The sequence below is a fragment of the Pinus tabuliformis genome, chromosome 8 (genome assembly GCF_031772625.1).
Source record: "Pinus tabuliformis cultivar Carrire ecotype Pingquan chromosome 8, CPIR1, whole genome shotgun sequence".
Taxonomy (NCBI): domain Eukaryota; kingdom Viridiplantae; phylum Streptophyta; class Pinopsida; order Pinales; family Pinaceae; genus Pinus; species Pinus tabuliformis.
Window position 1 is genome coordinate 461,471,955 of NC_142294.1, and position 13,061 is coordinate 461,485,015.

General features: G+C 36.2%; 1 protein-coding gene and 1 pseudogene across 1 annotated transcript; both read right to left on the reverse strand.

Annotated features, from left to right (window-relative positions):
• Positions 1-4,601: 4,601 nt before the first annotated feature.
• Positions 4,602-6,122, reverse strand: LOC149236038 (amino acid transporter AVT6A-like; annotated as a pseudogene).
• Positions 6,123-7,174: 1,052 nt separating this feature from the next.
• Positions 7,175-7,901, reverse strand: LOC149236039 (chaperone protein dnaJ 8, chloroplastic-like). The gene is made up of 3 exons (XM_089368754.1): positions 7,695-7,901; positions 7,351-7,419; positions 7,175-7,207 (listed from the first exon to the last, which is right to left on the reverse strand). The coding sequence occupies exons 1-3, from the start codon at positions 7,899-7,901 to the stop codon at positions 7,175-7,177; spliced, it is 309 nt and encodes a 102-aa protein (XP_089224880.1).
• Between the last annotated feature and the right edge of the window lie 5,160 nt (positions 7,902-13,061).

The window sequence follows — 13,061 nt, forward strand, 5'->3', positions numbered from 1 at the left end:
TTCTAGTCGAGCTGCTGGGATTTAGGCCTTCTTGTTCATGTTTTGAAGAATCCCATCCCCAAACTGCTTCCTCTCTATGTAGAACTGTTTGGGTTGTATTGTGAATCTATGGGATTGATACCGACCTTGCAGGCAATGCCCATCCCTAGTGAGTATAGAGGTATTTTTGGGTGGCATGATTGGAGGAACAGTATTGCAGACTCTAATTCTTATGTTTATCACGTATAGGACTAACTGGGACAGAGAGGTATTTACCTGTAATTCCAAATCTACTCTTTACTAGCATTCTTCCCAGGCTTCGTAATTAAATATATTGATGGTTTTACCCATAAATTGCAAGCTTCACAAGCTAAAGATCTGATTAAACTTTGGGGAGGTTCAATAGATTCAATCAAAGATAGTTTAAGGAAGGTAGATAAAGCAAACCCTTCATAATTTACTATGTGATATCTTGTATTATACAGAGATGTTTATTGTTCAGAAGATTAATCCTCTCACGTTATATAGAGATGTTTATTCACAAGATTAATCTTGTGGCAGGACTCTGAAAGAGATGACAGAGAGTAGTTATCTTCTGAAGTATGAAATGAGGATTGCTACACTGTTACTCTGAAGTGATGCATGTACTCTAATCCATCCACATCACCAGTTTCAGTAGATAATAGGCATTTTTAAGTGTATTTGAAGAGGACAGTGACTTCATGGTGAATATGATTATGGTTTCTTCTTCCACAATCAAGGACAAGGAAACTCATTTTTTCAAGCTGCATTCAATTGTCTAGACAAATTTTTAATTCCCTCATTCATTGTTTTCGTGGAATCACCCTGTTCTTTTATTGTAGGCTTTGACTTTTACAAATGTTGATTAATGGTATTCTATTTTCCATAACATCATGTGATTATCAGGTGATGTTGAAAAATATACAATCTTCTGCAACATTCAATGGTAGGGAGAGTCATTTTGTCAAGTTGCACTGACTTGTCTAGACAATTGTTTAGTTCCCTCTTTCATTATCTTCATGGAACCACCCTATTCTTTTATTGCAAACTGACTTTTACAAATGTTGATTAATGGTTTTCTATTTTCCCTAGCATTACATGACTATCAAGTGATGTTGAAAAATATACAAATAGAAGGAAAACTTCACCATGTTTATGTGAATTTAAAGCACAAGACATATTTAAAAGTGAAAATTATTTTTGTTTATTTGTAGGGTTTAATCTTTATCAGGCGCTAGGTTTAAATTTCTTGGTGAAGGGTTGAGGATTGAAACTCTCCTATGGAACATCCAAACTCGATCAAACATTAGATGCTTTTAATGACAACATCACACAATTGAATAGATTATTCTTCCATCCAACATAAATCTGAACTTGACATGAAACTAGCCTAACCTAAACTCAACCTTCAACTTATAAAAATATAAATAACAAAATTAAGATAGCTAAGAAGAAAAGGACTACTATAGAGTGTATAAATAAAAAGGTATTACAACTCTATAAATTCTATTCAAATAGCATCTACATTCTAACTTCAAATAGAAAAGTAGCATAATTAATCTGTTCACTTACCTTGGTATCGTTTCTTGCCTCTTTGTTGATTCTTCAGCTTTTACATTGTGTGGGGGCACATTTGTTGATGTTGTTCACCACATCTACTCTCCTTTCTACTTGACTCAAACCTATGTCTGATGTATTCTTTCTCTACTAGGTTTTATCTTCTTGAAACATCCTAGTTATCTTGTTTTTCCCCTAGGGCTTGAATTGTTGGACAGATCTTCTCTGGATATAATCAATGTCATGTTTTTTTTGCTAAATCGTATTCTAATATCGTCTTTGAGCCTTCCAATATCATGTTCTTGATTAATGGAAACATCTTTGGAAAATGATTTCATGGGTTTTATTTTCATAAATCTCGGAATTTTATCTCTCTAAATCTTGTGAATAGTCATATGCTTGTCTGAAAGATTAAGCCATGCATATCTACATATTAACCAATTCAGACTTTCAAATTTTAAAACTGTGGATGGCTAATAAGATCTAGTCTGACCACATTACTTTGAATCTAATTAGATTTCTCTATAGACAAGCCACCTCTTCAGTCTTAAATAAGTGTCGAACATATCTTCTTTAGACAAATCCAATGTCATGTTTCTTCCTAGATTGCCTTACAGGTCTTTTCTAGACAATCCAATGTCATGTTTCTTCATATTTCTTACCACACACAAGGCACCTCTATATACTTAAATAGATTCAGTGGGTAGTTATAAGTCAAGGAAAAGTGTGTTGAGCTCAAGATAAATAGTATTCAAACTGCCTTATTTTCCTGAGTAAATTTTGCCTTAAATCTAGTTTCAATTATGACGGAAGTCAGAGTTCTGTTTATTGGAGGTGAACTTTGCCTGTGGAATTTATTTTTGGAGTTTTGGTTGATTATCTCTTTTCAAATAAACAATAAAAAAGAGTGGAACTTTTGACTCGTGGAAAAACAAAAATCACCAAAAATGAGGGATATGAGTGTTGGATATCAAACATGGATCTCAATATAATTTCATTGCATCGACCTGGTTGTTAGGTTACCAATGATGTGATTCTGTACACGTTTCTCATTTATTGGTAAATAATACATTTCTCCACCAACCTCTTTTTGTTGTCAATGAAACCATAATGTTTCTTGGAGAAATAATCTTTGTTACTTACCTGAGATAAAAAAATTTAAACCTAGATTTGGCCACTACAATAAAGTCATTTTCCCTTAATATTATTGTATTCTCTAATTATCATTTGTTTTTGGTTTAATTTCTTTTCAAGTTGTTGCATTTTTCAGCTCGGTTCGTTTGTTGAGAGGATTAGAAAAATATCATTTTTTTTCAGAGTATTGATTTAGACTTGTTTCTTCATTAAATTTTATTTATTTCTAAGCTAATTGGATCACTCACTAGTTTTTTTTTTTAAATGAAGTTCAAATTTGCTTCCTTTGGAGTATACATTCCCACCTAGATCTAGATTGGCACTCTCTCCTCAGTCTCCCTATTTCAATTTTGAATTTATTTGGAACCCTTGTTTCAATAAAAAGAATTCATCAGATCTAATCCATGTTTTAATGTAACCCATCTACCTAGAAACCTTCCCCTTTTCTATAGGATTGGCAACAGGCCACTATGAAATTAGGTAATAGAAACTTGACGGATCGCACCTTATTAATTATTAAGCTTCTCCTTTCCATCATTCCATAACCTCCGGATCTTACTAGTGGGCTGGCTTATCCACACAAGTGGTATGACTTCGCTCAAGAAGGGACAGCACTTGAGTGATCACTCCCCTTAAATAAGAATATGTGGGTGGTTAGGGAATGGGAACCAGCGGAATGTAGACAGATGCAGAATGGGCCCTGCAGAAACGGGAAGGACTAGACCCCTATAGAATGTAGAATGGGCCTTAACTCAATATAGAATGGTGAGGCAACTCTATAAAAAAGCGCAAACAGGGGCCTTTCTTTCACTGTTTAGGGCCTTAATAGAGCATTCTCTCTATCCTTCTTTTTAGGGTCATGGATCTTGGCACTCCCACTAAGATTTCACTGAATTTCTTTCAGGTCAGTTAGTTTTGTTATTTTTTTAACATTCATTCGTCTCTTACCTCACAACTTTTTAGCTTTGTTATTCTCTTCCATTACTAGCTTGCTTGAACCCAACATCCACTTTTCTCTATGATTTATCCTATCACTGGCCGCATTACACCTCTATCATTGCTCCTGCAGATCAAGATCTTATGCTGTTCACGGTATCTAAAAGTACAGGTCATGCAGGAAGTCAGATTGGGTAAGTAATGTTGATTCTTTTACAATTATATGCAATTTGTTGTGCTACCTCTTCTTTCTCACTTGTAACTTGAATGTTGGCAGACCTTGTACTTTGTTTCTCTGGGTCTGTATGTGTATGCTTATTTTTGTATGCATGTGTGTACTCAATGGCTTGGAGTTTGACTGGTACTTATGCATGTCATGTGAGGTATGTATATTTCAAATGGGTCTATCTATCTGTTGAAGTAGAGACATCAATGAATGGTGGAACTGAGTTGATGTCTCTACTTTAAATGGTAGAAATGAAAATACTTGGCAAAATGGACTAATTACTCTTACTCTGGCCATCTGTATCAATGCAGCTTTTGCAGGGCTAAAATGTGAAGGAAAGGAGGATGAAGATTGTGAGAAGTTATTGAAGAGCAATGGAATCATTACACACAGTGGGATGCATTTTGGTGCAACTCAAACTTATGTGAGGTTGAGTATTATTGACAGAAACCAGACCTTCAATCTTCTGCTTGACAGGCTCTCAACTATTCATGGATGATTAGTTGAATCGCTCAATCATTGATGCGAGATCAACTATATTCATTTTCAATGTTTACAACTACAAATACAATAGTATCTTTAACTAGAAGGCCAAGCGACCATGGCAGGATGATACAAGGCTTTACAAAAGTTTATCCATTCTTCACAATTCTACAAGAAAATTACCAAATCAGTGTCCTTTTCTCGGTTCTATTCCAAATAATATTTATATGTATGTGCACCACTTGCTCCTCATAAAAAATCATTCTCAAGATCGTGGAGGGCCTTCCTCCTTTTTGTTGAACAAAGAATTAATGTCACTCACTATAGCAATTGAACTTGAAACTACTGCCAGAAAAAATCATGAACAATGCAATAAATATGTCCTTCCTGGTTGAGATTCCATGGGTGTCTCTGTAATTAAAAAATAATTGAGGTTAGAAGTTACATACAAGCAAGGTGAAAGACGAAACCAGAAATGAAAAAAAACTTTTTTTCTACCTGAGAGCAATGGAAGCTGGGAAGATGAACCCAATACAAACTGCTGTTGTGGCCCCTGTGAATTTAAATGCATCCCAGATACTTGGTATGAATGATGCCCCAAGGAAAACGATTCCAATTAACCCAGAAGTGATCAAAATAAACCTCTTATTATCCAAAACAAGATGTTTTTTCACTGGAAAGACAAGCCCATCAAGATTTAGTCTCAGGGAAAAAAAATGAGAGGAAAGACCAACATCAAATGTACAAAATAGGTCACACGAACAATTTCATTCAGCACAACACTGTAGGGAACTCCCAAGTTGGTGACAAAATTGGCCAAGACATCATCCATGGTCTGGTCTCCAAATAGAAGGAACCCAAAAAAGCTTGTACCTATGTATACAATTGAGCACAATGCCAATGATGTGTAAACAATGGGCTGCATTTCTGAAGGGTCCCGAAGTTCATTCTATATGGAATGAACTGCATGGCGCAAAGAGGTGGAGGAAAATAGTCCATACCATTGTAATGACAGATGTAAGCAGTCACAATAACTGGTATCATAGTGAAAAGCTTCAAGAACGAAGTAAAATCCACAATATCTCGTAACAATCTTGGTGCTTTAACGGTGCCACTAAACAACTTTACAATCACAATACCAGCCGTAATCACAACAAATACAACAGCAAGTGCAACTGATAATTCAAAAGTGAATTTCAAAGAATCTGCAAATTCATGGAAATGAACACATCAATATAGGCATCAAGATTTGAACATCACAACTCCTGAGGAATAACCCATGATCCACATCCTTGAATGTATATGCCATATGCCATTTCTAACAGGGAAACATGAAAATTTAGACAAATCGTTAAGTAGATGCCATCAGTATGTAACATTCCCAAGATATGTTGAATCCCCTCATATAATTACAATCGTTTCTAGACATTTAAATCCCTGAAAAGGCCCAAATGAAATATGATATATCTGAAAATCAGTGCTAAAAAATGCTTATTAGGATGAGCGAAGCAGACTTACCCACTCTCTTGAAAGACACCAATGGAGGTAAAATAAGGACTATGGTGAGAACTAGGATCGGAACACGCCCATTCCACCAGTGAAATCCAAACCATTCTTCAAGTATACCAGCATGATGCACGCCATTTGATGATGTTCCAGATAGCACATCGCCTGCCCATATCAAGAAAACACCTCCATCAGACATAGATATTTCTAATTCAAAGCCACATATAAGATAGGAATCATGCCCAAAGTAATATAAAAGTGGCACCAGATAATTGACCATTCAAACAAAAATGAAAGGAATCTAAGAAAAAAGAGACGCTAATAAAGCATGTCAACTCATGTATGCTTCATAGCACACTTCAACTTTGTTAAACAGAAACAAGTTATTAGTGTTTCAGCTTGCTAAACTGCTCACAATGCAAAAATTGGATTGAAGTTTCAATTAAAGCAGTACTTTTAAAATACTCTAGTTGTAACATTCATGCTTAAATATTCCCACATGATATACTATTTATCCTTGGATATCACCCTCAAAACGGGGCTAATTGAGCCTGCGACTTAAAATGCATAACCTACAATGTTTAGATTGAATTACTTTTCAGTTCACCTTATATTGATTCCTTTCTAACAGAAGCCTGTAAAAAAAATATCAACGGACTGCATCTAAATCAATGATTGCAAATAGTTAAACTCTTCACAAGGTACAAGGGTCTCCCTCAATCTCCAACTTATTAAACACGATGCAATTATGATCTAAAGTCAGATTAACAGAAACGCACTCAAGTTCAAACAATGGATTCAGTGATTAAAAGCACTAGACTATCACATATTTACCAAGATTCAACTTGGGAAATATCACTAAATAAAGGCAGTGATAAACTAGTAATTCACCTTATGTTTCATCCCTTTCCATAATCTTCCAACAAATTGGTCCCCCCAAACAGAAAATACTGATTATGATCGGTTGTTCTAACAACAAAGCAAGTGAGATTTTTTCAAAAGCCATCAGAAGCAGGAAACAAATAACAAAGGAGAAATAAATCATTTGTTCCGAGTACATGATTTTGTAATCAAATAAAAGGACCTTTTCAACTCACAAGGACTGAGAGATGACTCGATTTCAAAACTTTATCCGGATATTTAGCATTCAAAATGCAACCAAACAAAAAGTACCTTAGTTTTTGTACTTGATACCTTGAACATCACTAAAAAACTATCTCCTACTCTGCCAAGTTTTAGCCTTTAGGCGCATATCCAAATTATGTGGTAAGACTTTTGCCTAGAAAGGAAGTTGATCATTACTCATCTTAGTCAATCCTCGGAACCATTTTGCTACTTTTCTTGTGCCAAATAGGACATTACAGTCTGCACATTTTTCACAAAACTAACATAATCAATAACATGAACACATCTGAGATAAAAAGGGGTTATATACTCTAACATGCAGCAATGTCATTAAAACTAAAAAAATAAATAAACAAAAGTTGTCCAGAGACAGAACTAGTTACCTGATGAGCTTGATTGATCTTCTGAAATTGAACTCCACAGTGATCTCCTTTGCAAACATCCAGATGATACTATAAACAGATCATATCAACACAGGAGTACACTATGAATTTACCCAAAAATTTATTGTTGAATATGGATCATGATTTTTCCTAACAATTACTATGAACATATACATAGCCAGAACAAAATATTTATTAGAAATTCTTAGAATCAGTGAGATTGTTTCTTTCCAGCATTCTAATTTTTAGAGCTTGCATGTCTACTTTCTATCTGTGAACTGTAGCAGGCTCTTTTGCTTAAGATATAGAAACTTTATAACATTCAAGAGGGCAATTCCATATACCTGCAAAGCGCGACCAAAAGCACTCTTGACATCTTTATGAGTAGCCCCAGGGCTCAATCTCAGAGTCTCATACTCCTCTCTCATCCCAGGGAAAGCAACAAAGGCCATCACTGTTACATTCCTCCTGCCTGACGAATTTCTCTTCTCTCCGTTTCTCAAGAACAAAGTCCCCTGAGCACCCATAAACCTTCCAACAGCAGCAACCATGATCTGTAACAAAAATAGGATGATCCATAAACCTAGCTTGAATCCCCAGTGCAAAACAATCCTATCTACGTGTACAGAATGGGTGTACCAAAATCCAGTGAAATACTCAGAGCAGAGATTATTGCAAATGTGGGAAAGGTAAGCAAAGTCAATATCTCAAGTTTACCATCATTCGCTAATTGGAATTCCAAGCGTCCGCACGTAGGCCTCATAGCAGGCATTACAGTGGCAGCTTTGGTTTTCTTCTCGCTGGCGTTTGCCGCTGTGTTTCTCAAAAGAACAAAATACAGAGAAAATATCGAAGAATGGGAGCAGGATTTTTTTGGCCCCATAGATTCATTTACAAGGAACTCCGCATTGCCACCAGCGGATTCAAGGACGAAAATGTTTTGGGCTAGGGGGATTTGGGAAGGTTTATATGGGGGTTCTCCCAGCAGTGGCCAAGAAATCGCAGTGAAATGGATAACGAAAGAGTTCAAGGAGGAATGAAGGGGTTTGAGGGACGCATGTAGCACTGGAGCCTGGTTCAGATGCGGGGATGGAGCTATTCATTGCTTACGACCAGATGCCAAATGGCAACCTTGATAAACTCACAAACCGTTTGGGAATGAATTTGTAACCACTTTGAACCAACGACTGAAACTTTTGCAATCGTCTAACATATAATCATGTGGCTTACAAGGATGACAGGTGGGTAGAGAGGGGAGTTGATTTTAGAGGGAAACACCTTATGGCGTAATTATATAAATATTTAAGTTTAAATAAACTTCATATTATTTTAATAAAAACATTTCATAAATAGATAAAACATTTTTCCTTATACACTAACTTCAATATCAATTTAAAAACTATATATTATATAAATATGATCCAATCATTATTAATGGTCACTTGATATAACCTTTGTTGAATAGACTCCAGTCAAAAAAATATTATATAAATATAATTTAATCATTAGGGATGGGTACAAGATATAATTTTTACTAAGTAGATATGCTTTATTTTTAAATAGATAAGTACTAATTATGAGATAATCACTCTAGATCCATCTTAAATATAGATTTATCAAGCTTGAGAGAGATTAAGTACACACTTAAGCTAGATCTATTGTATTCCATAATGGATATCTTTCAGCTTGATTTCATCGTAGCAAATACCATGAACAAAACCATGACTTGTCAAAACCTTGAACCTAAAAACCCTTTTAGTTTATTATTTTTAATATTTATGTTTACATTACAACATATTTGCCTTATATTATCTAGACATGATCAATGATGTGATGATTCCAACAAAGGTGAACCAACTTTATTAGAATATGAACGAGTCTCATGAGTCCAACAAAGGTGAATCGGATCTAAAACCAGTTTGATTAGAATCTGAATAACTTTTTATTTTTTTAAGACATTGTCTAACTATTATATCTCATGGAGTTTTTTTAAGTTTTGTTTGAAATTCAACAAAACAATTTTTGGTGAATTTTTGATTTTTTGTAATTCAAAATTTGTTCTTGAATATATATATATATATATATATATATATATATAACTCCCAAAGGATAAAAAATTGACAACTTAATCAAATAATTCCAACAAATCTCTACCCATTCACAGACAAATTTAACTAAAAAATATGTATATCATAATGTCATCCCACACATATGAGAGATAAACTAAGGTCTTTTAAAATTTTGCTTAAGCCTGTTTTATAAGTTTTTCCTTTTTCCATGTCCCTAAATTCTAAATTAAATTCAATCTATATTGGCACATAAGTATATATTTCTAAAATTATCGCATGCCTTTCGTTCATGGGTTTGGAGTTCTTGTTGCATGGTAATGGTAATATTCAATGGATAATTTTCATGATTTTTACTAAAAGTCTCGGTTCAAGCACATCATTGTTCAACGTATGATGAGGAAATCAAGCAGTGCTCACTGAAACTTCAACTGATGGATCATGAGGAAAACTAACAGTGCCAGCCTGTTCAATTTATTTTAAGAAAGATACGTTGAGGTAAAAATCATTTCTATATTTACCATGGACTGTAGATTGTTGATTCTACTTGGAAAATAATGAAGCACTGCAGAATGGATTAAAAATTGTTCATTCTAATTGGAAAATAAGGAAGCATGCCTCTGCATTGTTCAACGTAAGGATTGGAGGTTCAATGAATTTTTGCGCTACCCAGGACTGAAGGGTTTTACATCTAAAGCCTGGGATGGAAGGGCCTTAGTGGAAGATGCATCTCCTTTGAAGAGAGGACTAGAGGATCTCCTTTGAAGCAAGGACCTCAGGATTTACTGGATAGTTATTTAGGTAAGTGGCCCAGTCTCTTTATGTCGTCGTTTTAAGCTATTTTCTTCAAGAAATTTGAATTTTTTTATTGGTTTGTTGTCGTCGTTTTACGCTATTTTCTTCCCAAAAAATATGAATTTTTTATTGGTTTGTTATTCTACTCATTCGAAGGTTACAGTTCTTTCATTGAACGCTTATGGCTCTTGTTCCTGATTGGATGTTTTAGTTACAAGTGGGCATGCCCCAAATCAAACAAGATGAAACGACAATTGTAAGATAAATCTATTATTCCAGAGAACGTTTCTGTAGTATTCAAGATAAATCTAGGGCCAGAGAAGGTTTCTGTAGTATTCAAGAAAACCCTAAGTTGGCAAAACGTGAAAGGAGATTTTATATAGCCTATTTCATATTTCCGAATAAAAAACTGTAAATGGAAACCAGATGCCAGTTAAAACTGGGAACATGCGTAAATCAGAGAACTCTTCTCCACCTATGCAAGATCATCCCTCTGAGTCCTCTCCAACTAAATTTGCCCATGAAACCTTTATTTTCAGGGAAACAGTGGTAATTGCTGCATGCATTGACTTAACTGTATGATGTTTCTCATCTCCTTAACGTTTATGTTCTTAACGTTCTTCCGCTTCACAAGTCCGATCGTGAAGTCTGTCTTTTTCCAAACATCTCCATGCAAACCAACGCCATAAATATATTCTTGAAAAGGTGGTAGGCAGTAGCCATAATTGATATCTATCTCAACTTTTTTTTTTCCGAGGAAAAGGCATAATTTTTATTAAAAATTAAGAAAATTATATGTTGTATCCCAGCATATGAGAAATGCTTTCACTACTATCCATAAAGTTTTTATTCCAAAAGTCATGAGCACAAAAATAATATTTACATATCATCCTTCATTAAACATGAAGGGTTAATGGCAAGCTAGGGCCATAAGTCTATAAACTGGTTAAACAGCCCCAATATAAACAAAAATAAACAAAAAGCAATTAGGATGATCTCATAGATCATTTTTGAAGGTATCCTACCCCTTCAATGAAGGGTATGTGGTAGATCTGGAAGAAAAACTTGTCCCTGTACTCCTGAATCAACCAGTGTCTTGTGATCAGCTGCTCGACCTCTTTGGAAAGAAGATCAGCGACTTCATTCATTTCCTTGTAGATATGAGAGCATAAAACAAACTCAAACTGAGATTTTAAGTATATAGCATCCTCCACCAATTCTCCGAGTGTGTGCAAGGAACAATTATAGGTCCCATTGATCCAGTGTATGATGAGCTAAGAGTCCTGAAAAATCTGAATTATGTGGCATTGTTGTTCTCTGGCAAAAAGGAGGAGATGTCTAAGGTTGTTTAATTCGACATAGTTATTTGTGCCCCTCCCTAGCCCCACTTTAATTTTGAAAAAGACTGAACCATTTAAATGATGAACAACCCCCCCACCACAGCCCTCAGGCTGAGCCGAGCCGTCAAAATAGGCCCACGACTGGCTTCTGTCTACAATTTCGGGATTGATAACTCCAGTGGGATGCTGAATCAGATATTCTGGGGTTGCGTTGAAAATGGCTAGCATAAGATTGCATGTGGCCGCCCCCAAGATGTTTTTATCCTGAAAAATCCTTTGGTTCCAGATAAGCCATATACCCCAGCATACAATGAGAGGCAGGTTTTTTATTTTCTGTGTGGCAGCACTCGACCACCAAGCCTGCCAAGCCTCATTTACATTCTGACCTACCCAGCGGGTTTGAATTGAGAGTGCCGAAGTGATGAAGTTCCAAATTTCGGCCAAAATCGGGCAGTGAAGGAAGAGGTGATCTGTATCTTCCGAATCCGCTTTGCACAGGGAGTAGCGAGAAGGGCCATGGAAGCTGCACTTTTTAAAATTTTGCTCAGTGGGGATTTTGTTTGAGAGTATGCCCCACATGAAGAGTCAGGATTTGTGGGGGGCTTTCAGTTTCCAGATATGCTGCCACCACTAACAGGTTTCCCCCATTGCCTAAGTCTCCATAATCGCAGCAAAACCTACCTTTGGGGAATATTTTCTAGTGGGATCCTTTTCCCAGATAAGTTCATCCTCCCTATCAGTGATCTGGAGTCTGGACATTAGCTTCGTCCAATGCCCCCATGAACCACATCCATTCCCTACACCATCTTGCGTTTATTCCCATGTTCTCAAAGGCCAGCCACTACAAATTTGGCCAAGCTGGGTGACCCACTGCTGTGATATGGGCAAGATGTGATATCCCCGCCGCCATTAGGTCATGTCGCATATCTCTAGGCAGTATGTGTGCATTCCCACTTCCAGCCCATGCATCAGAGCCAATTCTGATCTGATTACCATCCCCCACTTTCCAGGCTAATCCTTGGTTTATGATGTCAAAGGAGTGGGTAATGGCTTTCCAGATGCTCGAAGCCCCCATGATGTTGTGGCTGGTGTTGTGAATCTAGTCTGATATTGATATGGGGTGGATGTACTTGTTGTATACAACTTCCTTTCACCCGTTGTTTGTGGTTATGATTTTCCATATCATTTTTGCTCTGAGGGCTTTTGCGAAGTCTAGTCATTCCTTTAGCCCCCATCCATCGCATTTTTTGGGCTTTGCAATCCTTTCCCATTTAACCCATGCAAAATTTTTTCTAGCATTTTGACCGTGCCAGAGGAATCTGCAGCATATATGTTGGATTCTACAAATGATGCCTTTAGGTATCTAAGCTAGTGACATCCAGTAGACTGGTACTGCCTCAAGAACTGATTTTATTAGGGTGAGCCTACCAACACAGGAGAGCCATTTATGTTGCCATATATTTATTCGTGTTTCTATTTTTGCTATTAGCCACAACCGGTCTGGAATATG